Source organism: Vanacampus margaritifer, chromosome 1 (genome assembly GCF_051991255.1).
Source record: "Vanacampus margaritifer isolate UIUO_Vmar chromosome 1, RoL_Vmar_1.0, whole genome shotgun sequence".
NCBI lineage: Eukaryota > Metazoa > Chordata > Actinopteri > Syngnathiformes > Syngnathidae > Vanacampus > Vanacampus margaritifer.
The window spans coordinates 38,598,085-38,625,767 of NC_135432.1; the positions used below are offsets into that span (position 1 = coordinate 38,598,085).

Sequence of the window (27,683 nt, forward strand, 5' to 3'; positions counted from 1 at the left end):
CCGTACGTCGGTTAATTACGTCAGTTCCTGTCGGTTAATGAGACCTTTTCCTGTATCCTTCAAAATAAATGTTACGGTGTGAGAGTGGAGGACCCAAATGCAGGAAGGTAGGAGAGCCACGGCAGGGATGAGGATAACTTAGTTTTAATAAAAAAAAAACAAGGAAACACAAAATCACGCCCGAGGGCGGACAAAACGGCGAGTCACTGGGATACGGAGTAGATTCACGTAGAAGCGCTACAAGTCAGGTCTGGTGAGTAGCGTCACGGAGTAATAACCCGACATTCCTCGCTGTTTCTGCCAGGCGTTTATCTTGGCCTGATGGGCTGATGGGCAGCAGGTGTGTTTGGCGGGCTCCGCCCTCCAGCTGTTCCCCCAGTGACTGCAAGGGAAACAGAAACAGCTGACAGCAATCATGACAATAAAAGCATCAATTATATTATAATAGCACAATAAAACAAAGCAATTCTGCAATACAAAAATGCAATTCCAAAAATAATAGCAGGGTCATTGACATGCAGTGTGGTGCAATTGAGCGCATTAAAAAGAGCATCTTTTAAAGTAATTCAAGACCACAATACATTTTTACGAACAGATATTGGAGTGGAGAAACAATAAACTGATGGCAGCGAGGGACAAGAAAATAGAAGGCACCTATGGCGACTGCGAATCACAGCACTGATCAAGGTTATTCTAGGATTAGTCCAAATTAACTAATGTTAATATTTTACGGTGATTGTGTGATTTACTGGATAGTAAAACGATTCCGTTTTCATCCGCTAGAGTGTGCTAACGCACTCGGTAAATATTTTGCAACGCTACTGCTCAAGATTATGTATTGTTTACTATGAATCTGTATTTCTGTATGATTTATTTTTGTTTTAAGGTATTTACAAAGGGCAAGGTTAAAATGTTTAGATACAATGTCAATTGTACTCAAAGAAAATACTGTCAAGGCTATAAAACTTAATAATTTAAGGCAATTCATGTACTGTATAGTATATGTCTTAAATAAAATAAAAGGATACACAAAACATACCGTTTGAGTTATAAATGGGATTTTTTTGTTTATTTGTACTGTAGCCCTTATGGTGTGTTCACACAAGGAAGATTTAATAAAAACTATGAAGCATCAGTTGGAGAGACCACCTTTCTTTCAACCGAAGATGCTACACTGCACGGTCAAGTAAGTATAAAGCAAATGGACTGGTGTTTCAAGTGCTCCCCCTTCTGGCAACAGTTGACAAGATCTTACCAGCTCAGTAGCCTTGTGGTACAGTGTCCGCCCTGAAACTGTGAGGATGCAGGTTGAATCCCTGGCCTGGTCATACCAAAGAATATAAAAATGGGACCCATTACCACCCTGCTTGACACTCAGCATTGTGGGGTTAGATCAACAAATGATTCCTGAATGCGGCCCCTGCTGCTGCTCACCGCTCCCTCAGGGGATGGGTCAATTGTGGAGAACAAATTTCGCCCCACTTAGGTGGGTGTGACAATCATTGGTACTTTAACTTTATTTTGCTTCTTTTAATGCACATATTAGGACACTCAAATTTACTGTATTCTTTGATCGTAATTGTGTTAAAACGGACAATCTGCTCAATAACCATGTTTATCCATGCATGCAGCTCCAAGTAGCTGTGTGGATGGGTATAATAGTAATAATGATGGGGACAAGGGTTGCAGGGCCTGGAGGCTGCATTGTAATCGAGTACTGATATACATATAACTATAAATAAAATAACTTTCACTGTTATGCTGACGATACTTAATTATATTTGCCTCTAGACATAACGAACCCGCACAACTGCTGTAATCAGGAGGTGTGCTTCGCCGACATTAAACAATGGATGTCGTTTATTTTTTTGCTCCTTAACCCAGATAAAACTGAGATGTTGACTGTCGTCCCGCTCGTCTTCGGCATTTGTTTACAAACATCTCTCTAAAAATCGATAAATTTATTATTTGCCAAAGTGACTCTTGACGTTATAATTGACCCAACTCTCTCTTTTCAAATGCACATGAAAAATATTTCTAGAACTGCTTTTTTTCCACTTTTGCAATATTGCTAGAAATCCGTCCTATTTTGTCTGATGGTGATGCAGAGATTATAATTCATGTGTTCGTTATGTATGGTCTCGACTACTGTAATGTATTACTCTCTGGTCTTCCTATGACCAGTCTTAATAGTCTGCAGTTAGTACCATATGCTGCAGCTAGACTTTTGATGTGGACGAGAAAGTTCAATTATATTATCGGTTTACGGTCCTCTTGAGAATACTGTGAAGAAATCACCATGTAATTCTCAGTTTTGGCAGAACAAAAATAAAGAAATTAGGACCACATCAGCAAATCAATCAAAATATGGTATTTTCAGAACAATATGTCAATCTCCAGTACTTGGTTGGGAATCCTTTTGCCTTAATCACTGCCTCGATGCACCGTGGCATTGATGCAATCTGACTGTGGCATTGTCTGGGAGTTATGGGAGTCCAGTTTACCTTGATGCTTGCTGTTAGTTCTTCTTTGCTTTTGGTTCTGGTGGCCCTAACTTTTCTCTTGATAATACACCACGGATTCTCAATGGGGTTTAGGTCAGGTGATTTTGCTGGCCCGTCAAGAACAGTGAAGGCATTGGCATTAAACCAGGTTTTGCACATCTGGCGACTGGCTGTATATGGGCAGGGGCAGGTAAGATGAAATCTGCATTTCCATACAGATCCTCAGCAGAAGGAATCAGGAAGTCCTCTCAAACTTTCTGGTAGGCTTTTCTGGTGATCTTTGCTGTTTTCCCAACTTACTATTTCATTAAAAGAAAATATTTTGATTGAAGGAACATTTTAAATGCACAGATTTTATTTTAAATAAATAAATTAATGTGTTTATTTATTTTGCATTATAGACAAGTCTGACATTTTCAACAGAAAATGCCCTAATGAAATAAATGAAGAGGAAGGGACGAAAGAAGGGGAAGGGAGGAAACTTGCAGGAGGAAACTTGTATAATTTCTTTCAAAGAATTATACCTTTAATTCAACTAAAGATGCCTCTGCCAAATATAATTTATACATGCAGTTAAGGCAAGTTGTAAAATGTCCGAAGTCCCCTTGTTTATGTTTAAGAAATTTAAAACGTCATAAATCATGCTGTTTCTACTAAGTACTGTCTCAAATGTTCTCTAATTTCGATACTATAAATGTATAGGATCGTATGCCGAGAAACGTTTCTTGGGAGGAGCAATATGGCGGCTTCGCGGCTTCAAAAGTTTTGGCCTTTCGGCTATCCAGTCATAAGCTGTATTCAGATCAGTGGACGAACCACTGTATCTATTCTTGTCTATGATGGAAACGCCCCTTATTATGGCGTCGTGAGAAAAACTTCCGGGTCGTATTCGAAGCATCGAGGAACTGGCAAAAGCTGTACTCCACATATATTTGTTGTCAGTGTTGCTGTTGTTAGTTTAGCAGAAGAGGATTTATCTCAGTATTGCCGCCTTTTATTTGTTTCTCCCGTCGGCCGTCATGCGCGCGCTCGTGCGCACCGCATTCCTTGTGTACGTGTGCGTCAGTACGGCGGCGAGTCATCAATTTACCGAGGAAGAGATGCATGATGTCAGGTAAACACGAACGCGCACCGAATTTGGAGAATTTGAAAAATCATTTGTCTAAAAATCCAATATTCAAGTTGAACCTCATTAAACAACGTGGCTTTTGTAAGTCCCATCTGTACATTTTTCACAGCAGTTAGTGTACAAATAACTATTCAAAGACGTTATACTGAACACTAAGATCAACTTTTATTTTCAGCCCAACAATATTGACCATTTGCACCGGCGTCACGTGGTCACGTGACTGCCCTATGACGGATGGCGGAAGGAAATGATTGTTAAATGGAAGTGGAGGTGACTCGAAACGACTCAGCGACTGTTATTTTACAAATTTAAAGTTATTATTGCCCATAGAGACATGGAATCTATTACTTCAACCAAAGTTCGCCTGTCGATCGAAGTTGCACATTTAGTCGGGGCTCATAGAGCGCGATATTTACTTAAGTTGGAGATCCCCGCCCCTTACCATCTGTTGCTTGCTGTTTTTACCCAGTAAAACAAATAGCCGATTTAGCCGGAATTCACAGCGCACGACCTATATCATTATGTAGTTAATGCCGTCTCTTCTCCTTACACCGGGGCTGATTCAAAAGCTTGTAGCTGGCTGAGTATCTGGGGCGAGATGCTACGCTCACACCGGGGTATAATATACCTGTAATGCAAAGGTAAAACTTATCATGCTAGCTGACTTATTTTTTTACACAGTCCGTTCTATATTGAAACGCTGTGATTATGTTATGTTACTATGTTTATTAGCATGGAACAAATGACTATCGTAGTGGCAAGCTATGCAGTAAGTTCATGAATATGACTGCGGCTCCAGAGTGGAAAAACTCCAAGCACAAAGACGAAACCCCCCATTATTAAACAGTCAAATGCACTCGATAGATTTGAAGAAGGTGCATTTTAAAACTAAGCTGTGTGTTCGTGCAGTTGGAGTGGATGCTAATTATCTGGCTCGTTAATGTGATTTGAAACATGCAATTCGACACCTTTGTTACGATCTTTGTTTGAGTGAACGTTTACTAGTAAAATGTTTGAAAATGAATCTACTAACCTTGCAAAAAATGATTGCTGTAAATCTGTGAATATTTTGTGGGCTGCCAGTCCTTTCTGTTGATTGCTGCTATCAATTGACGTAATTTGTCTTTATTAGGAGGTATGTGATAAAAAGCAACATTTGGTTTACTCTGTCTGTCTGTACAACCGACCGCACAGCAAGATATGACCATTTTTTAAGATATTCGATTAGATAAAGGACTTTACGCTGTTCGAGATTCAATGGTTACAATACAGGCAAGTGGCACTGTTGCCGTCCAGCGTCCCGCAGGGGGCGTTCCCATGAGGGCTGTGACGTCACGTGCAAAAGGTCAATATGGTGACCATTTATTTGCTTGGGGTAACTTAATAGCTGCCCGGATAGTGAAGGAATATTTTGATTACTATTTTAAGTGTAATCTTTGCGTGTCCAAAATAATTGTATTCAGGATCTGATGAAGAAGTTTTCTTGCAAGAATTTATTTAGAGGCCTCTAAAGACACAGTCAGGACAACCACATCAGAATGCAACGTGGATCCCCCCAAGTGTGTGACAATTTACAGAACATCGACTCATTTATACAAAAAAGATAAAAGGTTCCTCCTCCCGGCTCTTGATTGAACAAAGGGCAGACATGTCATCTCCTAGATTGAACAAAGGTGTAATGTTGTTAGTAAGCAGACGTTTACATACAGACATGTTGATTCCAGGTTGGCCAAAGGTGTAATCTTATTAGTAAACAGACATTTACATACAGTTCCCCTTCTTGACTGGGGGAACAAATGCAATTAGGATCTAACCCCAGACTTTTAGACTCCAATGCCAAAAGGCTCTAAATAACATCATGCACATTCCTATCTTCAATAGCTTTGAGGGTGAGAGGATAAAATAAAGTTCACAAAATCATTACTCCACTGTATTATTTTAAACACTCATGATTATATCACATTGATATACCTATAAGTAAACTCAAAAACAGTAAAACATCAAATTGAAAATATTAAATGTCTTCAGTCCTACCATTGAACTTCTATAAATTCAAAAACCGGACATTTAATCCCACAATAGTCTAGGGAGAAAGTCCAGCGCGAATCTTGATCGTCGCAAAAATGAAGCAATGTTTATGTGTGGAGTTCAGAAAATAAGAATAGCAGGTGAGAGAGAGAGAGAGAGAAAGATAGAGGGGCTTAGCAGTCAAAATTCAGTTTGATTCATTAAAAAAATTCGGTGGAAGGGGCATAATAAATGTGAGGCATAACACTATGTGATGTGGTTAAGTGTCACGACGCAATAGCAGATGTGTCCGTCCCTCGAAGCCATCTCCTGATGAAGGTCTTGTTGAATGAAAAGTGCGTTCGACAGTTGGTCAATTTTTTTTTTTTTTAAAAAGAGGCGTTTGAGCCTTTTTCCGAACCCTGGCTCACTGCCAGAGATCGCAGGAAAGGTCACGGGACTTCATTCCCAGTGTGACTCAATCCTTGTGAATTGATGAAAAGGGGATTTGAGTGATTTCCCCCTTTCAAACAGCAGATTGACACTTGATCAGCTTTTCCAACTGTGTCAATCCGTGCCCAAGGAAAAGGCACTCCAATGAATCTTCTTTCCTCCGCGACCTCCTCCGTGTCCTTGGGCAGCTTGTCAGGTAGACACTGGAACCGGGTGTGGTGGGATCCGTTAGATGGCTCCAATTGGTGTGGACGCAGATCAGCAGCTTAGTCAACCCCCTCAGTCGGTTTCAATTGATGTGATTGAAGAGCCTGGGACCTCTTGGCTCACATGTGGTGGATGTGGCCCCCACCATTATGATCAGCAAACCAATCTGTGTGCAAAATCATTTTCATTTAGTCACTCATAACATACATAGTCTTCATTCTTTACTTTGAAAAGAGCACCTGGTAATTTTTAGCAAATGTTAATTGTTTCTATATCTTATGAAGTGTTCCTAGGAAACCCTTATGATGGTAGATAATGATTAATCAAATATTTTACCATGATATTTACTGTTGTAGATTTAGCATAAATGTGCTCTTTGTCGTACATCAAATTTCTGTATTTTTAACGCTGGTTTCTTATTATAGCAGTGTAAATCATTTAAAAACAACATCATCTTAACTCAGAACCATTCATGTCCGGCCGGGCCATGAACAGTCTGAGAAGAGATTTATATATACTTATACCTTTAATAAACACTGCAGTCTTGCAGTTCATTTTTACATTTTTACTTGTCTCATGAAAAAATGTCACCCAGGTGTGTCAATGTTCCTTCCACACCTAAATGGCATATTCCATGGGCTCTAGAAATTATACTTTTCAATCGTTTCTGAAATGGAACATACTTACCGTATTTCTGCTATAAGGGTCGTCTTTTGTCATCTTTGTAGAACTTACTTTTCCTCCAAGTCAAATCCTCCCCATTCGCTGCCTGTAAATTCCTCACACCAAACTTCATTCTCACATCAGACTTCCTTTTGATACACAGACAGACCAGTCATTCTCACATCAGACAGACCAATCATTCTCACATCAGACTTCCTTTTCAACAAACTCAGACAGACCAATCATTCCCCCATCTGATAAAGATCAATTTTGATCATTTCAGACCTGAATGTGAAAACTGCAGCCGCTTCCAAATTGCTGCTTCAAAGAGGAAAAACAGACACCTTGTGTCCTGTAGATTAAAAAACAACCAAATTGTGACAATTTGGCCAACACCAGAACTATAAAAAGATCTCCAGCTGAGCTAGCCATGAGCCATAAAACAAAAGCCTTTGAGGCAATAGTTTGTAATGTAAATTTGAATCCTGTTTAGGTAACTTAAAGTGAGAAAAACAACTCAAGCAGATGTAAATTAAGATACTGCAGCGGAGGACTTTTAGGGTCAGGAAGAGAAGAAAATCTTTTTTTTTTTAAACAACCCCCTTAATCTATTGCAGGTCACAAATCTTCCAAATATCTGCCATCTCAACTAGTAAAAGAAACGAGTTATAATCAGAAAAACAAAACAAAATCCCTACTTTAAACCAACCAAAAAGTATTCTTAAAATGCTAACTAACCTCACCTCTTCTACAGAGTAGTGGGGGCTTGTAAAAACACAGCAGGAAACTTTGCAGATCATGACCCAATTAAAAATCAGTGCTGCGACCTAAATCAAAAATTAAAAATTTAACCAACAAATTCGCCGTAAGTGTTCCATATCTGAGTCCACTCTGAGAAGCCAAAGTTATAAAAGAGAAATGGGAAAAAAACTAGAAGGCCAAATTCAACAAGCATCAAACAACGGAAAATATAGTATTTAAAGATTAGAATAAATTTTATACTTCCCTAATTCACATAAGCTGTTCTCAATTTCCGAAACTGCGTTGCTATAGATCACATCTCCTTTCTGACATAGTACAGAGTGCAAATGTCTACAAACAGAATACAACATACGACCTCAGGCACCAAACTCAGATGATTCCAGAACTTTGAGTCCACAACTGTAGTTCATATTCCTTCCTGTCCTTGTCGATAGCAGTTTATGCAGAGCGTAGTTCAAAGCGGGCACTGGGCTTTGTGTACTGGAGTTCTCAGGAAAAGTTCATCATGGCAGAATCGATGATAATCCTGTCTGCTCAAAAAGTTGCTGGACATTATGCTCAAACAATGCATAAGAGTCATTGAACAGTCACAGGACGAGCGGATTTACAGTGTACCATCCTTTTTGCAGTCTGTGTGGTCACTTCCCCCCCGAAAGTGACCATTGTTCAGTTCGCCGTCCACTCTGAACATCAAGCATAGCAGGAGAATGCTGTTCATTCCATTTCCAGCACTTTTTGGTTGAGTCACCCAAGTGAAACACCTTTCAGTCAAAGATTGAACCTGCCTGAAACATTTATACACTCGGAACAGACAGAGGGAGATGAGATCATAGCAAGAGAACACTGCTTGTTATCATTCAATTTCCAAGAAAAAATAAAATAAAAAATTCCCCCAAAATATTTTGTTTTTCAAACCCCTAATTTATTCATTTTGTGGTTTTATTTGAATTTGATCACTACACTATAGCAAGTAGTAGTACTATATTTACGCATATGTCTACCATAGACATCTTCATTACGTGTTACCTCAAATTTAAGAAACATGTGACAGCTGTCAGTCACCTTGGCCACTTGGATGGAAGTCCTTTCGAATTTCAGGGACTTCTAGAATGGGACTCAGATAAGGACAAAGGTTAAATCATTTTCACACCTACGAATAAGTTATCAGAGATGCAGGGGAAATATAAAAATCAAAAATGAAAAGTCTATTTCAATTAAAATTTGGTTTTATTACTTATTCAACTATAAAAAAAAAAACAGATCTGATTTTAAAAATAATATGATAGTGGCCTGTAGTTAACACCTAGACCTCTATATCCTTCCGCATAACAGGACCAATTTGATTTTAACAGATTAGCATTAGAAGACCCCTGCTATTCACACACAACAGACTACAAGTCTCCCAAATGGAGACAATGGGAGAGAGGACTAAACTTATCACACCCCCTGTCCTTTTTATTTAGTTTGATTTAATTTTAACAGACAACAGTACAAATCACCACCTTCTTAAAACAGCAGCTCACGGCCCCCATCCTTTCAAACCTTTAGTCCCTAATCAAGCGTGGGGGGGGAAAGAGCTTTAAAAATTGTCACAGACAAAGGCAGACTTCTCCCCTACTTTCAAAATATGCAGATTTCCTGCTTACCATTCTTTTTCACCCTTTTTTGAGGACAAAGAATTTTGGAGGGAAAAAATTACTTTCCACCCATCTTTTCTTTCTTTCCTACACTTAAAAATCACTGTCTCAAACAAACTTACACTTCCATTCACTTAACTTCTGCACTTTTCTCATCTCCACAAAGGCAGTGAGGAGAAACAGACCAAACGGCCATTTTGATTTCTAAAATCTCGCTAGAACATCACACAACACACCTTTCCCATTGTCAGAGTCACACAAACAGTCACAAACTCCCTGCAGGCACACAAACAAGGAAAAAATCACACAATCCACACATGCTCCAAACATTTCACCAACTGGGCTCAACAAACACTCACACACAACACAAACTCCTCAACTTAATTCAGTGGCGTCTCAGTTGTTGAACCACAGACGAACACAAACCTCTCCGAAGTGCGCACTCATTTGTAAAATACACCATTTATTCGTCTAATAATAACTTCACCACGTACTTATAGCTCAAATGTCGACTTATTCGCGCACAATCCATCGCAACGTTACGGCTGCGACACAGACACGTCGCGCACATTGTAAGACAACCAACGAAAAACCGCGTGGCCACAACACACCATGGAGCTTAACAAACAAACGCGTACACTCAACAATTCATTTCTAAGCCAAGAGCTCTCGCTTGGTTCAAATTTTCCCCGCGGGTCATCTTTCACAGTCAACACTTCATTCAATTTATGTTCCAATTTCTTAACAGATGCGGCTGCCCGCAGCTAACTCATCCTTAGTCTTAAAAACAGATTCGCACGGTAGCATTTTCCCAAAAACTCATCTCCTGCGCAAAACTCGTACGCTGGCAGAGCCGCTAGCTTAGCATCAGCCTCCTCATTCTCAAAATCACTTAACATCGTCATCCGCGCAACTTTCACAGAGCTATCCAACGCTAACATTCTAGCACAATCCAACATTTGGCTCACGACCCCACACCGTCTAACTTTTCTTCCATTCGAAGAAACTTATAGAAGTGTTTTTCACGGAGGTAATCAGCGTCTGGCGCTGTTTACACAATCAAATTCCACAAACACACCACATTTTACAACGGTGAGAACCAACCACTATCACAATTCGTGCGCATTCATACATTTAAAAGAGTTTCATACTTACGTTGACGCCGTGGTGGAAATGCGTCCAGCATCATGAACTCACTGTTCGCTTAGCGACCAATTCTGACTCTCGACCGGAAGTCTATGCAAACCTCCTTAGTTACGGTCGAATTTTTTCGTCCATAATATGTAGTAATTAGTCGTTTTCAATATTTATAAAGTCAGTGACGTCTCACTTATGATACTACGATATAACAGATCAAAAGTATTCTCATTCATCCCCCCAAAAAAAATATTTTTCTTTTTTTTTTTCCAGACAAACACAAACAAGACGAAAACGAAACAGATATTAAATACCTTTTGCGCGACTTCAACAAATATATCCTGGATCTTCACGGGCGGCTTATAACACACAGCTCTGAACCGAAAAAACGGCAGGCTTTTTATATCACTCCACGGCACCGTAGCGAACTACGCGACATACGGGCGTTTAATTCAGCATCACTACGCGTGATCAACGCGAGCTGCTTATATCACAACACACATCAGCACACACATAGTGCGATCACCACTAGCGGCTTATAACACCACAACAACCACAACAGCCTATTCCCCCGTGGTACTCAATGTCTTATGCCGTTTAAAACGGCGAAGCGCTCCGACTTGACGTCACTTCCGTAAACACGGGGCATTTCTATGCGCGTCTTAATATTTTCCCGGCTTCTTATTTAACACAACACACACACACCGAGGAATTATGTCCCTCGGTTTAGTAATTCCACACAGCACACACCTTGTTACCACACAGGCGGCTAATCCACTCCGCACTCCCAGTAGTTTATATACTGACGGCTTATTCATACGAAAAAATAAAAAACACAACCTATTCCACCGCGGAAAAAACTCCCATGCATGGTTCAATGTCGTAGTAATTTTCAAAATCGAGGACTTTCCGTCCCACCGTAAGAAATACTACTACAACCCCCCTAACTTGTTCACAGATCCCAAATACAACTTAGCACAGACGAAATGCAACTGTATTGATCCCAAACAACCAGAATTTCTCTACGTGGATAAAATGTCCACTCACCTTGTTAATATTTTTGCGCTTTAGAAATCCGGTGTTCAGCATCAATCACAGCTGTTGAAAAACGTCTCAATAAGATCACGTCGGGGTCACCATTCTGAAGGAATATTTTGATTACTATTTTAAGTGTAATCTTTGCGTGTCCAAAATAATTGTATTCAGGATCTGATGAAGAAGTTTTCTTGCAAGAATTTATTTAGAGGCCTCTAAAGACACAGTCAGGACAACCACATCAGAATGCAACGTGGATCCCCCCAAGTGTGTGACAATTTACAGAACATCGACTCATTTATACAAAAAAGATAAAAGGTTCCTCTTCCCGGCTCTTGATTGAACAAAGGGCAGACATGTCATCTCCTAGATTGAACAAAGGTGTAATGTTGTTAGTAAGCAGACGTTTACATACAGACATGTTGATTCCAGGTTGGCCAAAGGTGTAATCTTATTAGTAAACAGACATTTACATACAGTTCCCCTTCTTGACTGGGGGAACAAATGCAATTAGGATCTAACCCCAGACTTTTAGACTCCAATGCCAAAAGGCTCTAAATAACATCATGCACATTCCTATCTTCAATAGCTTTGAGGGTGAGAGGATAAAATAAAGTTCACAAAATCATTACTCCACTGTATTATTTTAAACACTCATGATTATATCACATTGATATGCCTATAAGTAAACTCAAAAACAGTAAAACATCAAATTGAAAATATTAAATGTCTTCAATAGTATAGTATACTTTAAGTTTGAGGTCACTAACGTGGTCCAGGTCAGTCGATCCATTAACAAAATAAGTGTTATGATTACAAGCTTACAGTTGTGTCCTGTATCTCATTATTTACTCTGTTACCTTCTAAAATGGTCATATCCTGCTGTGTGGTAGCTTAGACTAGTAGATAAGTGTGTAAGCCAAACTGCTTTTTAACACAAATCTGTTGATGAAGATATTAGACGGCGATGGATGGCAAGTGAAAGGACTTGCAGCCCTCAAAGTATTCACAGATTTGCAGTGATCTTTTTTTATTTTTTTACAGGGTTAGTAGATCACTGTAGTGATGTGTCGGTCGCGAATGAACCGGCTCTGAGAGCCGGATCTTTGACGTGAACGACGGGAGCCGGCTCATGACTGGGAGCTGCTTTTTTTTTCTCTCTCTCTCTCTTTTTTTTTTCTCTCTAAAGCCGCATTTGATTGGTGAGAATGTGTGTGTGACATCTCTGTGTCTGTGCTCAGCGCTGAGCAGCAGAGGGGTGGAGGGGCACATGACAGCACGCTGCAAGCAGTCACACGCACTTGAACGCGAACGGGAGGGAGGAGATGAGAGAGAGGAGGAGAGCGCTTGTATAAACGGAAAGGTAAAAAAAAAAACTGTTCAAAAATGAGTGACAAGAGAAAACGCAGCAATATATGGACACATTTCAATACAACAACTGACAAAACTAAGGCAGAGTGTAAAGTCTGCAAGATTAAAAATTTCATATCGGGGAGGCTCTAGTGTGCATTGTTGCCACTTCAGTCCCATCTGAAAGAATCTTCTCAAAAGCAGGACAGATATTAACGGAGAGAAGAAATAGGATCAGCCCCTCAAAGTTGAGGCACTTGGCATTTCTGAATGTAAATCTAGACTGAAGAACACTGTTTTCTGGATGCAGATTTTTTATTTTATTTTTATTTTACACATTTTAATTTATATTTTGCTGTGCGATTCTGTTTGTCTGTTGTTTCACTTGAAAATTATTGTTAAACCTTATTTAAGTTAATTTGTAAATAGTTAAATGTTTGTTTTGCACTTTCTATTTGAGTTTATAGTCGAGTTTATAAATAAAAGTGTATTTTATACAACAAACATTTGATATAGTGCATTTTTTTCACGTTAGTAATTCATAGTGCGCATAGTTTTAAATTGTTGTTGGTAATATATTTATTTAAGCGACAAAAAATCTAAAGAGCCATTTGGGAGCCTTTTTAGTGAACCAAACCAAAAGAACCGGTTCCCTAAAAAGAGCCGGAATTCCCATCACTATTCCCATCGCTCATATTTTTTACTACCAAACATACACTAACAAAGATTGTAACAGAGGTGTTGAATTACAACATGTTTCAAATCACATTAACAAGCCAGATAACTACCGTCCACTCCAACTGTATACACAGAGACTTTGCTTAGTTCCGAATAGAATAGAATAGAATGCCTTTATTGTCATTGTACATACAATGGGTATACAAGGACATTTGGAGCACTGCTCCATTTGGTGCAACGTTAAGGTAACCAAATATGAGGAATAGAATAAAATGCAGTCCGTTGGCAGATTTGGTAGTACAAGAACATTTGTTAACTAGTGCAGAAACGTGGTAATTGCCAAACTGTAGAGTAAATATTAGGGCTGGGTATTGATTCAGATTTCCAAAATCGATTTGATTCAATTCAGAAAGGCCCGATTCGATTCGATCCACGATTCACATTGATTTTCGATTGAGTTAAGGATTTCATTAGGGATAGACCGATAATCGGCGCCGATATTCAGCATTTTATTAATATCGGCATCTGCCTCTTTTTTTTATTTATTTGATTAATAACTGTTGTTATTGCTCCGATGGGCGCTTTTCTCCTCCGTCTGCTCTGAGTCAGCGGCTGTTGACTCCCTGCTGCATTGGCCCGCCCACAGCACCATCTGAGTGGTTGCTCGTGCAGTGCTAACAGCCAATAAGCAGCAAAAGCTCAGTTCCTCTCTAAATGCTCACATGCAGAAGAAAAAATCAAATGCAGAAGGGCCACCGGCCGGTGTGCAATTTAAGAGGTAAGTTAAACTTACTACCTACCTTGTGTATTAAATAAGCAATTTAAATAAAGCTGCCCCTGATAGTTGCCAATGCGTTAGCTCGCGAATTACCAGCTATTAGCCCGCGAGCTAACTAGCTAGCTCGCAAATTACCGGCTATTATGTTAAATAACGGTTAGCTCGCGGGCTAATCTAATAGCTGTTTTTACTGGCTATTTGGGAGTTGGCATGCGGGTGAACGGTTAGCCCGTGAGCTAACCGTTCGCTCGCGAATTAGCGGACATTTGGGAATTAGCGTGCCGGCTAACGGTTGGGAAATATTGATAAAAGTAGACAGTGAGCGAGTGGATGTGCGTTACTATATGTGTCTGTGTGTGTAAGCCACATTATAGTTGGTGCAGAAGCTGATGGCAAACATTCCAAGTGTAAGTCACTCATTGCTGTTTCACTACTTTCTACCACAGAAAACCAGTATAGTGAAGACTGCAGCGGCATTTGGGGCACACAAGAATGACGGAACATCCACAAAAAGCAAAGGAAAGAAGACATTCATTTCTCAGCTGGCTAATAGCTGCATTGAGGATACACTTTATGTTTTAGAACTTTAAAACAAAAATAAGTCAAAGATGAACATTGAACATTTCAGTTATATTTATTTTTTGGAAACTTATTTACAATAGTACATTTTAATAAGATATTTGTTTTCATTTAACTTTACAAGACCTAATGCTGAGCCCGGGGGCACAATGCTCTTTCTGTCAGAATTTTAAAACAAAGTTGTCTGTTTTCTAAGATCCAAAAACCCTTTAACATGTTGCAAATCACAAAAGCTGTTTAATAAACATATGCTTAAAGGTATTTAAGCAGTCATGTGCTGGATTTTTTCATTATTATTTTATTGTTAAAAATGTTGACACCAACTTTTTTTTCTTCAAATGTATATCAGCTTTAAATATCGGTTATCGGCCTCCCTGACTGCCGATAATCGGTATCGGCCCTGAAAAAAGCACAACGGTCTAACTCTAGATTTCATGCAGTACCAATTTTACTCTTATATGGAAGACATTCTCAGAAGTACCAATGCTGCAAATAGTACACACCTCTTGCTCTTACTTGGTGCATTAGTTTGAAAACTTACATTTAAAATGTAATCCAATGTATTACATGATTCATGTATGTGTTATTGAACAAGACCTGATCAAAACAATAAATAATAATTGAAATCAATTACAACCACAGCCCTATGTAAATAAAGTTGCAAAACCACTGGGCTCCTCTTGGGGTACTGGGGGTGTGCCAAAACATCGATTATTAGATTCATCGTGATGCAACACTTGACGATTTGATTACGATTCATAAATGTTCAAAAACGATTATTTTCCATAATAACTTAATGACAGGAACACGAAAATAAAAGACACGCCTGCCGCGTGCACAAGATGAGGATGGCGGCAGCGGAAGTTACTGAGCGACAGATTTTCTCCTCAGGATAAAAAGCTAGTGGGAAATGTGTAACAGCACCTCTCGCGTTTCCACCCCAGGTTAGCGGATAAGAATCAGACGGTTGTTGCTGCTAACCAGCGAACAATAGAAGGAGGACTGTCCCCACAGCTTTGAAAGTGCTAGACGAATGTCATCATCCACCGCAACATTTAGTCCATATCGTTCAATAATCAAATCGTAGCACCCTGAATCGTAATCGAATCGAATCGTGGGGTGCTTTAGATGGCACACCCCTATGCGGTACTCTGAATAACAGAAGGGCACATTTGCATTTGGTAGCCATATTAAAAAGCATCGATTCATGGTTTTATAAATCAATATTGGGCTATGAAAAAGAATATCGATTCAAAATCGATATATTGTTGTTTTTTTAAACCCAGCCCTAGTGAATGTATATTGCATATGAGTTCAATGTAGGTGTGTAAAAAAAATACATCAGTTACATGCAGTGTTGTGAATAACGGTGTTTAAACTAATGCTGTTAGGTAACTGTTCTTTTTTCATAAACGGACTAATCTAACTAATTATTCTCCCCATATTTAAAACGCCGTTATTGCATGTGAAATGCGTTGCGTTACAATTTATTTATTAGTTTCAAGGCATGAAGTCAGCTTACAAGACGACGTGCAGTCGTGTCCTCTTTTGCGGAAAACTTGTTAGAGGCACTGTTGTTGTTGGACCTTGTCACAATAAAAGCGTCTTGACAGACGTGACAGACGTGTCGTCCTTCTGGACCTTAAAGCTTAGCATTTTAGCAAAGAGGTGGGATACTTTTACCAGTTTCAAGTAGGTAAATTACTTCTTTAAGATTGGGTTTAGATCTTTGTTTTTCCCGAAGATCGGAGAGGGAAAACGCAGGCACAATTGGCAATCCTTGGTGGGACTCACTGGCATAGCAATCAGGAATGGCGGAAACGGACAGAATTTAGTGTCTCAACCAAGGCCATACAGCTTCCAGAAGGGCCCTCAGCGCTTGCAGTTCTCACCAGACAGCTGTGACATATAGCAGCCATGAAGTCTGAATTCAGTTCCACTGTATTACCAGGGTTAGGATATTGAGTAAACTGTTGGACTATGCCCCGTTCTTCGTCAACATCAACAGGTTGGGGATGTGGCCTTCGGGAAAGTGCATCTGCATCTCCGTTTTGAATGCCTGCCCGATACTGAAGTTTGAAAATGTATGTAGAAAGGGCAGCAAGCCATCTATGGCTGGGGACGTTGAGCTTGGCAGTGGTCAGAATGTATGTTAATGGTTATCAGTTATGATGACAAACTTGGCCCCATACAGATAATCATGGAATTTTTCTGTTACGCTCCACTTCAGAGCTTGAAACTCCAGCTCCTGTGCGAGGTACCGGGATTCACTGGAGGACAGACCCCGACTAGTGTATCCAATGACACTTAATTGTCCCTCCTGTTCCTGATAGTGTGGCTCCCAGACCAATGGTGCTTGCATCCATGTGCAGGATATACAGTATGTCTGTTGTGGATTTGCAAGTCCAAGCACAGGGGCGATCGTCAATTTATCAATGAGGGTTTCAAAAGCAAGTTGGCAGTTTGATGTCCATCTCTCATTGAAAGGCATCATCGCTTGGGGTGAGTGTTCTTTTATGCGTCTTGCGTTGGACTGGAGAATACCCCTTTGTTAGGTAATTTAAGGGTTTTGCAATGGTGGCATATCCTTTAATAAACCTGTGGTAATATCCTGAAAATCCCATGAAGGATTTTAGTTCTTTCAGCGTCCTTGGAATAGGCCATGATTTTAAAGCACTGATTTTCTCTGGATCAGTCGCCACTCTATGACGGGAAACAATATGACCAACATATCGCACCGAAGTCTGGAAAAACTTGCATTTCTGAGGTGACAACTTGAGTCCATAATCCTAAAGTCGATGCAGTACTCTGAGCAACAGACGTTCGTGTTCTTCAAGAGTATCAGGGAAGATAATCAGGTCATCCAGGAAAACTAAAACCTCTTTCAGGTTCAAGTCCCCCATGCACCTTCCCATAAGGTGCTGAAAAATGCTTGGAGCATTGGTCACACCTTGTGGCATCCGGTTAAACTCCCAGAAGCCCAATGAAGTTACAAATGCGGTCTAACATTTGTCCTCCTCTGTCATTTCAATCTGATAATATCCAGACTTTAAATCAAGAACACTGAACCAGCATGATCCAGTAGGCACAGTGAAATGACTCCTCCAGATTTGGGAGTGCATAGTTGTCTTTGATAGTGTGAACGTTTAGTTTACGGTAGTCTACACACAGCCTTATGTCTCAATTTTTCTTCCGACCTTCCATAATAGCAGAGGAAAAAGGAGATTGTGATTCTCTTATCACCCCAGCCTCCAACAAATGCCGCAGATGGTCACGAACTGCTCCAATGTCATTCGGGTGAATGGGCCGTGCTCGATGTTTAAATGGGGTCTCATCTTTGAGGTAGATGTGATGCTTGACACGATCAGCACATCCGAAATCAAGATCATGATGCGAGAACACCTCTGGGATCTGCTTGAGTGTAGAAACAACTTGTTCTTTCCAATCCAAGCAAATAGGTGAGTTTCCAAAGTCCAATTTGAGATCAACATCTTGGCCCTGCTGACTAGGATTGGTAGATTGTGTGTCAAAATTTGGGGTGACAGGGAAAATCCAGCAATGCCTCTTCATGATTGAAGTATGGTGTTTTGCTCGGATTCATTCGTGATCAGGATAGGAATGGTGTAAGGTGCATGGCTGGGCAAGATGACAAGACTATTCCTTACACTCCTGTGAATGATGGACTCACACGTGCAGAACCGTTAATGACCATGGTGCAGCCTGCTGGAACTTCCACCTGGGTTTTACTAGCCAATCCCACTGTGCAATCCTTGATCCCGGTTGCCTGCTGACGTCGCTGCTGGAGCAAATGCAGAACAGTTCTGTAGCCATGCTGGGATGGCTTGTAAAAGGCGCAAGCACCTTGTAAATATTGCTCATAAAGTGGGTCTAGGTTGTTCATACCAATCAGGACTTGGTACTGGAACCAGGACTTGATGTCAGGAACAAACAACGCCACACATCCATACCTTCACCAACAAACTCTTTTGGAAAAGTAATTGCCATTTAGATGTAGCCCAAATATTGGACTTCTTGGCCAGCCGCACCTTGTACTTGCAACAAATCACACAAGGGCTTCACAGGTTAGTTTGAAAAATGTTGGTTGTACATTGAAATGGGTATCCTTGTTGTGATCCCGTATCCAGCAAGCATGACAATTCTTGACCAGCAATTTTTACTTGACCAGTATATTTTGAGCCAATTAGTCCTTTTGGCAAATAAACAATCTCGCTGGACGCGAAATTAATCTGATTGTTCAACTTTAATGGTGTCTGCATGGTGGGACTATTTGGGCCACTGCAGTTCCCATTCGCCCCTCAGCAGGAACCTGATCTAGTTCAAAGGTGAGGCACCGTGAGGGTTTGTTCTTGGCCATTTTTTCTGTCTTTCTGCAAACTGTTTCTTCTTCATTGCCACAAGGGCAGGATTTGAATCATTACTGCAGTTGCACTTTATGTGTCCGCCTTTGGTCAAGCAATTGGAACAATACCCCGGCTTGGGTCCAAGTGAGGGAGTCTGCTGGTCATGTCGAAGAGTGGTTTTGTTACCTTTTCCACTGTCGCTGGCCTTACTGACTTGAGTAGCTGTAGGTGGTACAAGTTGCTTATTTGTCAACTATGCGGTGAGAGCGGCCAGCTGCTTTAGGATGCCAGCAAGCTGTTGGGTAATGTTAGTCAGTGCAGTAACTTGTGCTTCCTCTGAGATGGGAGAAGCAAATTGAGCATGCGCCCCGGCCCTCGCTTTTGAACCGAGGTACTGCTTCATGCGCTGAGCCTTAGCTGACTCTCTGTCCTCTTCAGTCTTTAGTAATAGTAAAAGGTGGAAGATTGGATTTGTGCTGCTTAAGCTGAAGTTCTGATATGAGGGTATTGTCCCAGCAGCCACGGCAAAATTGATTCAACAAATGTCGACTTAAATCAGTAGCTGGGACTCCTCCCTTTTTCACGGCCAAGTTTATTGCGATTTGCAACCTTTGCAAGTATTCTGATGTTTTTTTTTGCCAGAGTCCTGATACAGCTCCATAAATTTAGCATACAAAAATTTGGAGATAAACTGATGGTGGCATCTCAGGCATAAGAGGATGCACCATATCCGCTGCCGGTACAAGTAAACTTTCAAATATTTTTTCAGAACGCTGCAGATCTGAAACAGCAGGATCTTTTAACAGCAGCTCAACACCAGCACCCCAAGCTTCATAGTCACATTCATATTGCAGCCTTGGAACACGTCCCAAAAATGATCTAAGCCTTTGGATTGACCTATGGATGGCATCATCGTTTTTCACAATGTGTTCAACCATATAACGCTGCCCTCCTGGTGGTTTCAAATCGGGAAGAGACATAGCAGGCGTGACTGTTGCGTCCTGGCCAATGGGAGCTGAGGGAGTTTGACTTGATTCATTCACATTTGGTTCCTTCCTTGTAGCACTTGAACTCAAGTTGGCGTTGGTAGGTAACTGGGTAGCAATGGCAGCCTGGGGAACCGATGACAGCACATCCTTCTTGGAATCTGCCTGAATCTCCATTTTCAGGATAGGGTTTTGCTCAGTAATGGATTGACCCAGTAGAGACATCACCCCCTGCAGGACCTCGGCATAGTCCTGTTGGGTAAGTTTAGCTAACTCTCTCAATTCTCCCAGATATTGCCTTGTTTCTAAGGTCCCATAATAGTCAGAACAAACTGTTGAAAGTTCCAAAATTTCACAACTTCTTCAGTCGGACAATTATACTTGTACAGGAGTATTTTCCGCAACTCATCCAAAACAGCACCCGAGCTAAATTCAACAACAATTGTGTCCTGGAAAACACCAGCCTCAGTTATCCCTTTCACGTTGGAGATTGTACCATATCGACTCAAAAACGCAATAACCTCTTCATCAGTGTCATGTGTCATGTCAAAACAGCATTTGAAATTTTTATGCCATGTTTCTCCAAAAATGTCCATATTGCCTCTAAATATTGAATTTATCCCAATTATCAATCTCAGACCTGTCCGTACTCTCTCCTGGCTAGCTCACCAAGAATGTAACCCGGCACCGGCTACCAAATGGGCCAGAGTAATCATTATGATGAAATAGTAGACATTGATATTTACTAAGGTTACTGGACTAGTTTAACAGAAGTTCTAGGATTTTGCTCAAGAAGAGAGGAGACAGGGAGAGCTGAGATTGATGTGCAGACGTGTATTGAATAAAGGAAAAACAAATACCAATATACCGGAATGCGATTATGTACAGTGGATGGATCAGAACATCTCTTACCACCCGGTATAGGAACAGAAGGACATGAGGAAGCCAGACGTAACACCACCGCAATGTCACCGTATCATGATCCTGAGAGTAGACTTGATGGCAACATGGCCAAACACACACTGCAGTATATACTTGCTATTCCCCGGGAAAAAAAGCCAGCAAGAAAGTGTAGCGTCTGCACGCTAAGGGGCCATTGCAGTGAAACTAATCTGTTGTGCAAATCCTGCTGCGTCGCCTTGCACGCAGGGGAGTGTTACAAAAAGAAAAACTGTATTTAAAATATCCACACAATTGTAAATAGTACCACTTGTTGCACACATTTGTAAATAGTTTGACAAATTGTTTTGTCAAATTGTTACACTGTTGAATGTAAATAAACGTATTTAGCTATCAAAAAACACTTTTTCATTGTTGGTGGTAGTGTTTTACAGAAGTAAAGCACTGTTTAGGTGTTTGTGGCATCATTCATGGAAAAAAAAGGTGTCAAATTCACTAGAGTGCATGAAATAATATCGTTTCACAAAAAGCTTGATTTCTCCGTTTTTTGTTTCAAAACAGAGCATTTGGGTGAAACTAACCATTTTCTATTGTTGATTACTGAAAAACGGAATAAGGTAGAAACAAACTTTTTTTTCTGATGAAAGATGAGAGTCCAATCTTTCATTTGGTAGTATGTGTGTTTCCGTAGTTCAAACACAATATTTTCTGTGGACCTTGAAAGATCAGTCAAAATGCTTAAATCGGCTGGCACCCACGGCATCCCTTTTCTGAAAACGTCTGGCAGTCAAAGAGTTAACATGTTGGAGACATTACGCACACACATTCAACTGAAATGTATGAGAAACGCTTACCTCGAACAAAGCCTCTCACCACAACGGTTGAAGATGCAGCTTCCAGAAATGGCTCGTTAGAACGGCAAGGGTTTGGGGAACGCGAGCATGTTCTATTTTTTTAACCTGATGAAAAATGACCAAATTAGAGCAGGTTGAAAACTTTTGATTAAAAAAAAATGAAGAGAAAAAGGCGGCGAAATTAACATGGGAAAGATAGGCGAGAAAGTCCGACTTCTTCTCGCTTAAAGTGGAAAAAAATGTCCTAAATGATGACACCTTAGCCAAATAAAAGTTTGTCTGAAAGAAGACCCTTGTGACTACAAAATGTGCAAATTTGATGTCGAGTGAGCAAAGATTGTGGCCATGGTGACGAGTTGAAGTGAAACTTTTGGAAATAGATTTCTGACTCTCTTCACTCTGAGGCTAATTGCTCCCACTCAAGCAGACACAATACACACCAATGTTAAAAGGCTATTTTTCTCCCTTTCGCTCACTGTCTTTGAACCTGCACAGGGGGAAGAGCTTTCATTCCTTAAAAAAAAATTCACACTGAGCTAAAGATGAGAAAATTTGCAACAAAATGAGCTAAAATTCATATCGGTCGGTTAACGTATGCGTGCGTAGTGTGGCTTTGAAAAAGCTGCTTTGATTTTATGACTTTTGTTCCCCTTTCCCATTCATTTCAATGGGACTTTTTTTGGGACTTTTTTGTGAATTGCGTCGCCATAGTAACTCGGAATTCCAAGAAAAGTAATGCCGCAGCGAGTCAGATCGAGCCGCATCGTTTGATACCTCATTCGTGCCGGTGCGGATCTACGGTACGGGCCGCATTTTTGCGGAAAAATATGTGGAAGATAATATAATAAAAAAAACTTAGCAGAAATAATAAACCCGATTTTCTTAGTATAGTAATATGTGCATGCTTTGCTGCGTAGCAAAGCAGTTTACGCAGCAGTCCCATAATAAACCCGATTTTCTAGGATAGTAATATGTGCCTGCTTTGCTTCGCAAGCAGTACTGCTTTGCTACGCAGCAGTCCCAAAATGATAAACTGTCAGGTTCAGATGTAGACATTTATCAAATAAAGAGAGAAGAAGCATCTGGTTCCAAATTTATTACTCATGAGGAAGAGAAAACTGCAGCCTTAGTTTGATCGGTACAGAGTCTCTCTTGGTTCATCATTCAAATAGTCCCCTTATATACCAATCGGGGCATCTGATTACATGACAGAAAGAGAAAAACAACTCCATCTCACTTCACACTCTCTAATGCGGCATGCAAGTCCAGGGGCCCTGGCGTTGACGTGCGTCTCGTCTTCTTATCAGTTGTCCTCACTCGGCAGCTGAGTCGTCCACTTGCAACTTCACCAAATACAATAACACTCCTTTGCAATACATAGCAATCATAAACAGAAATTACTACACTATTACGTTGACTTGTGTTTCCCAAGAGGCAATTTACTTCAACACGGCAAATGTATAATAATCCTCCAAAATAATTCCTACATTTCCCTCCTGTTTATTCTACATTTGCCTCCAAAAATTTTGTCATCAAAAGAACTTTGATTTAAAGGTTTTATTTAGTTGAATCATTTACTGGATGACAAACTTAAACATTCCATCATGTCCCCTTTCTATGTTTTAAGTTTTAAGGTGTGTAAAATAGGACGGCAGGAGAAATTATCTCATCATTGGTTTGGTCATTAGTGTCCCCTCCATCACCACAATTTGCAGAAATAAGCAAAGGGTACATCTCTTGTAATTTAGAATTTGTGGGAGCGACGACGGTTGAGACAAGTCGGACGAGTAATGCGCGAATGCAGGGAATACAACAACATCCACACATCACAAGAATTGAGGTGAACAGAGTCATAGAAATCATGACAGAAAATACCAAACTTTTATATTTGCCAAACGTTTTTTCCCACCACTCGTCCCATGCTGAGGTGGACACACCTGAGTGTTCTTTCATCTTTCGATTCAGGGTGCGCAGGCCTTCAACGGCTCTCGTGAAGGACCCATCCGGAGATGTGTTGTTTGGTATAAATGTACAACACTGGTCCCCAAACATAGCGCAAACGCCACCTCTCTCTGCCAGTAGCATGTCGACCGCAATGCGGTTCTGGAACGCCATGAGTGATGTTGCAGCCAATTGTTCTCTGACAGCTATAAATCTTTCTTCAGTATAATTCCCCAATTTTTGTACATTGTAATGGATGTAGTTGATTCGGTCTACATTTTTATTGGGTGTGACCCATATGAAAATCCTCTATTCTTGTTTATCAGTGCGTGATTTGGTGAATGAATAGCCTTCACGGTCACAAAGACCACACAACATAGTACCGCAAATCTTATCCACGCAATAGCCATGTCGACCGAGAACCCCTAATTAGGTTAGGCGTCTTGGAAAACTTCACTGACCGCAGGTATTTTCAGATTCTATATATCTGCTCCCACCTTTGAATCAGACTTTCGCTCACCCTCCCTGTTGGGTTTGTCGGTTGAGATGACCTTTTTACAATGCGTAAGATGTATCCAAGTGCTCCTTGCTTCAATCCCTATGGCCGTCGGCGTGGTCAGCAGCACTTGATGAGGGCCTTCCCACTTTGGAGAATTCCAGTGCTTCTTTTTGAGGCTTCGGATCAGTACCCAGTCCCCTGGAGCTACTAGTTCTTCCTGTTGGAGAGAAGCACAATCGCCTTCTGGTAATTTCAATTCATCTCTTTTCTCTAATGTTTTTCGCATGTAATCGGCCAAACTGGCTTCGTTGCCACTGTTAATGATAATAAATAATAATAAAAAATTTTGAGAATAAATTAAAGCCATATGTCGTATACATTCTGTGTATCCGTCCTACCATTCCCCCTGTTGACACATGGGTCACACCATGTGTCAATATAGCGGCCCACTTATAAAGATTTTTATTTAATTTAATGTCACATTTTCTTCGATGGCTTTTTGTTTGTCATCCTGTTGGGAAGCTGATTTTTCTAGTCGTGTATTTTTTCTATTGTGGGGACAGTGCCTCAAAAAATGCCCTGTCTCCCCACAACACCAACAGGTGACTTCTTTTGGGCCTGTGGCGTAGCCGCGCCCCTTGCCGGTGAGTCCTATTTTAAATTGAGGTCTACCCCTTCCTCGGCCCCTGTTTTGGTAAAAACCTTTTCCTCGTCTTTGAAAGTAGAATTCGTTCCCCTCGTTCTCAATAATAAATGTGTCTGTCTTTATTTTATCTTGCAAGTTAAATATTTTTTGTATATTAAGCTGGCCAGCAAATTCATATTTCGTTATCCACAAATTTAAATGTTTTGTTTTAGAAGGACATTGGTTTTCTACAAACTTGCAGTCCTTACATGTTAACTGTTGTTTCGGGTCTTTCTTGTTGGCTTTTTTGCTATTTGTTTTCTCCATGTTGGAGTCAGCGATTCTCTTAAGGAGATTAAACTGACTTTAAATCCCCGAACAAACAATAATGAGGTAGCGAACCTCCACTCACACCGAGGTAGCGAACCTCCACTCACACCCCCTCTTTATTTACGCGCGTAGGACACCGTTGCCCTCTTTTATAGACTCTCTCTGTCTCTCTTTTATAGACTCTCTGTCTCTTTACGCAACATTGACTAGTATTCTTACGGTTTTGATTCACCCCACTTTTATAGACTCCCTCTGTCTATTTTTCAGTCCCCTCTTCTCAGTTTCATAGACTCCCTCTGTCTATTTTTCAGTCCCCTCTTCCCAGTTTCCCCTCTTTCTTTTCCTCAGTTTTATAGACTCACTCTGTCTACTTCCCTGTTTTATAGACTCTCTCGCTGTCTTTTCTGTTTTATAGACTCACTCTGTCTTTTTTAGTTTTAAGTACGTACAGGACACCGTCGCCCTCTTCTCCACGGAGTTTAAACGCGCGTAGGACACCGTCGCCCTTAACTTTAAACGGACACTTATTTACCAAAAATCCGCCAATGAAAATATAAGTGTCCTACCAGTGTTGCCTTCTCTCTTCCTGGCTTGCTTCAACCTTTCAGTCCCCAGAAACAGGGCCGAGGTCCAGTCCCCTAAAATGGGACAGCTGCCGTGGCCACGGTCTTTCTTGGTCGTCGGCTCTGCCTCTGGGCACCTCCGGTATGTTGCAATCCGGCTCGAAGGACCAATTTAAATGTCAGGTTCAGATGTAGACATTTATCAAATAAAGAGAGAAGAAGCATCTGGTTCCAAATTTATTACTCATGAGGAAGAGAAAACTGCAGCCTTAGTTTGATCGGTACAGAGTCTCTCTTGGTTCATCATTCAAATAGTCCCCTTATATACCAATCGGGGCATCTGATTACATGACAGAAAGAGAAAAACAACTCCTATCTCACTTCACACTCTCTAATGCGGCATGCAAGTCCAGGGGCCCTGGCGTTGACGTGCGTCTCGTCTTCTTATCAGTTGTCCTCACTCGGCAGCTGAGTCGTCCACTTGCAACTTCACCAAATACAATAACACTCCTTTGCAATACATAGCAATCATAAACAGAAATTACTACACTATTACGTTGACTTGTGTTTCCCAAGAGGCAATTTACTTCAACACGGCAAATGTATAATAATAGTAATATGTGCCTGCTTTGCTTCGCAAGCAAGCTGCTTGTTACGCTCAGCAGTCCCATAATAAACCCATTTTTTGGGTAGAATAACAATATGTGCCTGCTTGCTTCGCAAGCAGCAGCGCAAGCAGTCCCATAATAACATTGCTAATACATTGGAATGGATATGCTGTTTGAGATGCTAGTGCGTTATTGTGAAGTTGCTTAAAACAGTAGTCTTAACATTATGTGTATTTTAAAGAATATCCTGTATATATTTTTATGTTTTTATATTATCAACTGTCGTTTAGAGGCGCCGCTCAACTTTCTCTAATGTTTTGTATTTTTCCATGACGTATGAAACGAAACTGAAACTTAACTGTAATAAAAGCGACGAGGTGGCCGGGGGAGGACAGAGAGTCGGACGGAGCCGAGCGTGAGTTAAGGTCTTGCGTCTCCTCTCCTCTCCCAGCCGCGGTTGCAATAAAACAAAGCAACAGCTTCTGCCTCCTTTTTCCTTGGTGCACGGTCAGTAACTAAGGGGATCTGTAATATCAGACCCAACATTTAAATGGTGCCGAAACCCGGGACCTGCATCTGGACGGACGACCGCCGCCGAACCGAGGACACCGCGAATCTGTCGACAGCGTCTCCCCTTGCGTGACGGGTCTCGTCGCTCCGGCCACGGCCGTTCGCCCGGACACCGGGTCCTGCGAACCAGACCGGCACCGAGGACTAACAGGTATTATGCTGTTTAATTATCACGATTTACACAGAAGTTTGAAAAAGGAACACTAAATATACTGAAGAAGTAAGAGAAAAATAGAAAAGTGGGGAGTGAAAGAAAAGCGCTTGGGCGTTGGCCCGTGAAGAAGAAGAAAAAAAACCCATGGTATATATGATCCGGGCATCAAAGGGATCACGGTTTTATTAGATGAGATCCAAAATACTTTTATTGACTAGTTTTTAACTTGTTAAATAAAAGTGTAGTTTTCGGGTGCCCGGGTAGAGGAAATTAAACGTTGCCGTAAATACGTAATAATTTACACCTCCCCACTCATTGTTTACCAAAATATCTGTGTTCAATATAACTAAGATTTATCAGGTCAGAACAGAAC

General features: G+C 40.8%; 1 protein-coding gene and 2 long non-coding RNA genes across 4 annotated transcripts in view; 2 read left to right on the top strand and 1 right to left on the bottom strand.

Annotated features, from left to right (window-relative positions):
• Positions 1 to 3,379: 3,379 nt before the first annotated feature.
• The window catches only part of edem2 (ER degradation enhancer, mannosidase alpha-like 2), a 56,874-nt gene continuing 32,570 nt past the window's right edge, over positions 3,380 to 27,683 (top strand). For both annotated transcript variants that reach the window (XM_077554415.1, XM_077554422.1), the window contains exon 1: positions 3,380 to 3,618. In XM_077554415.1, the coding sequence (XP_077410541.1) occupies positions 3,524 to 3,618 (95 nt within the window). In that variant the 5' untranslated portion in view covers positions 3,380 to 3,523. The remainder of the gene's footprint in view (positions 3,619 to 27,683) is intronic.
• LOC144040315 (uncharacterized) lies at positions 3,809 to 15,180 on the top strand. Its single transcript, XR_013289691.1, has 2 exons — positions 3,809 to 14,340; positions 14,787 to 15,180. It is a non-coding gene; the product is annotated as an uncharacterized LOC144040315 (long non-coding RNA).
• On the bottom strand, positions 23,102 to 26,583 carry LOC144040321 (uncharacterized). The gene is made up of 2 exons (XR_013289694.1): positions 25,982 to 26,583; positions 23,102 to 24,677 (listed from the first exon to the last, which is right to left on the bottom strand). It is a non-coding gene; the product is annotated as an uncharacterized LOC144040321 (long non-coding RNA).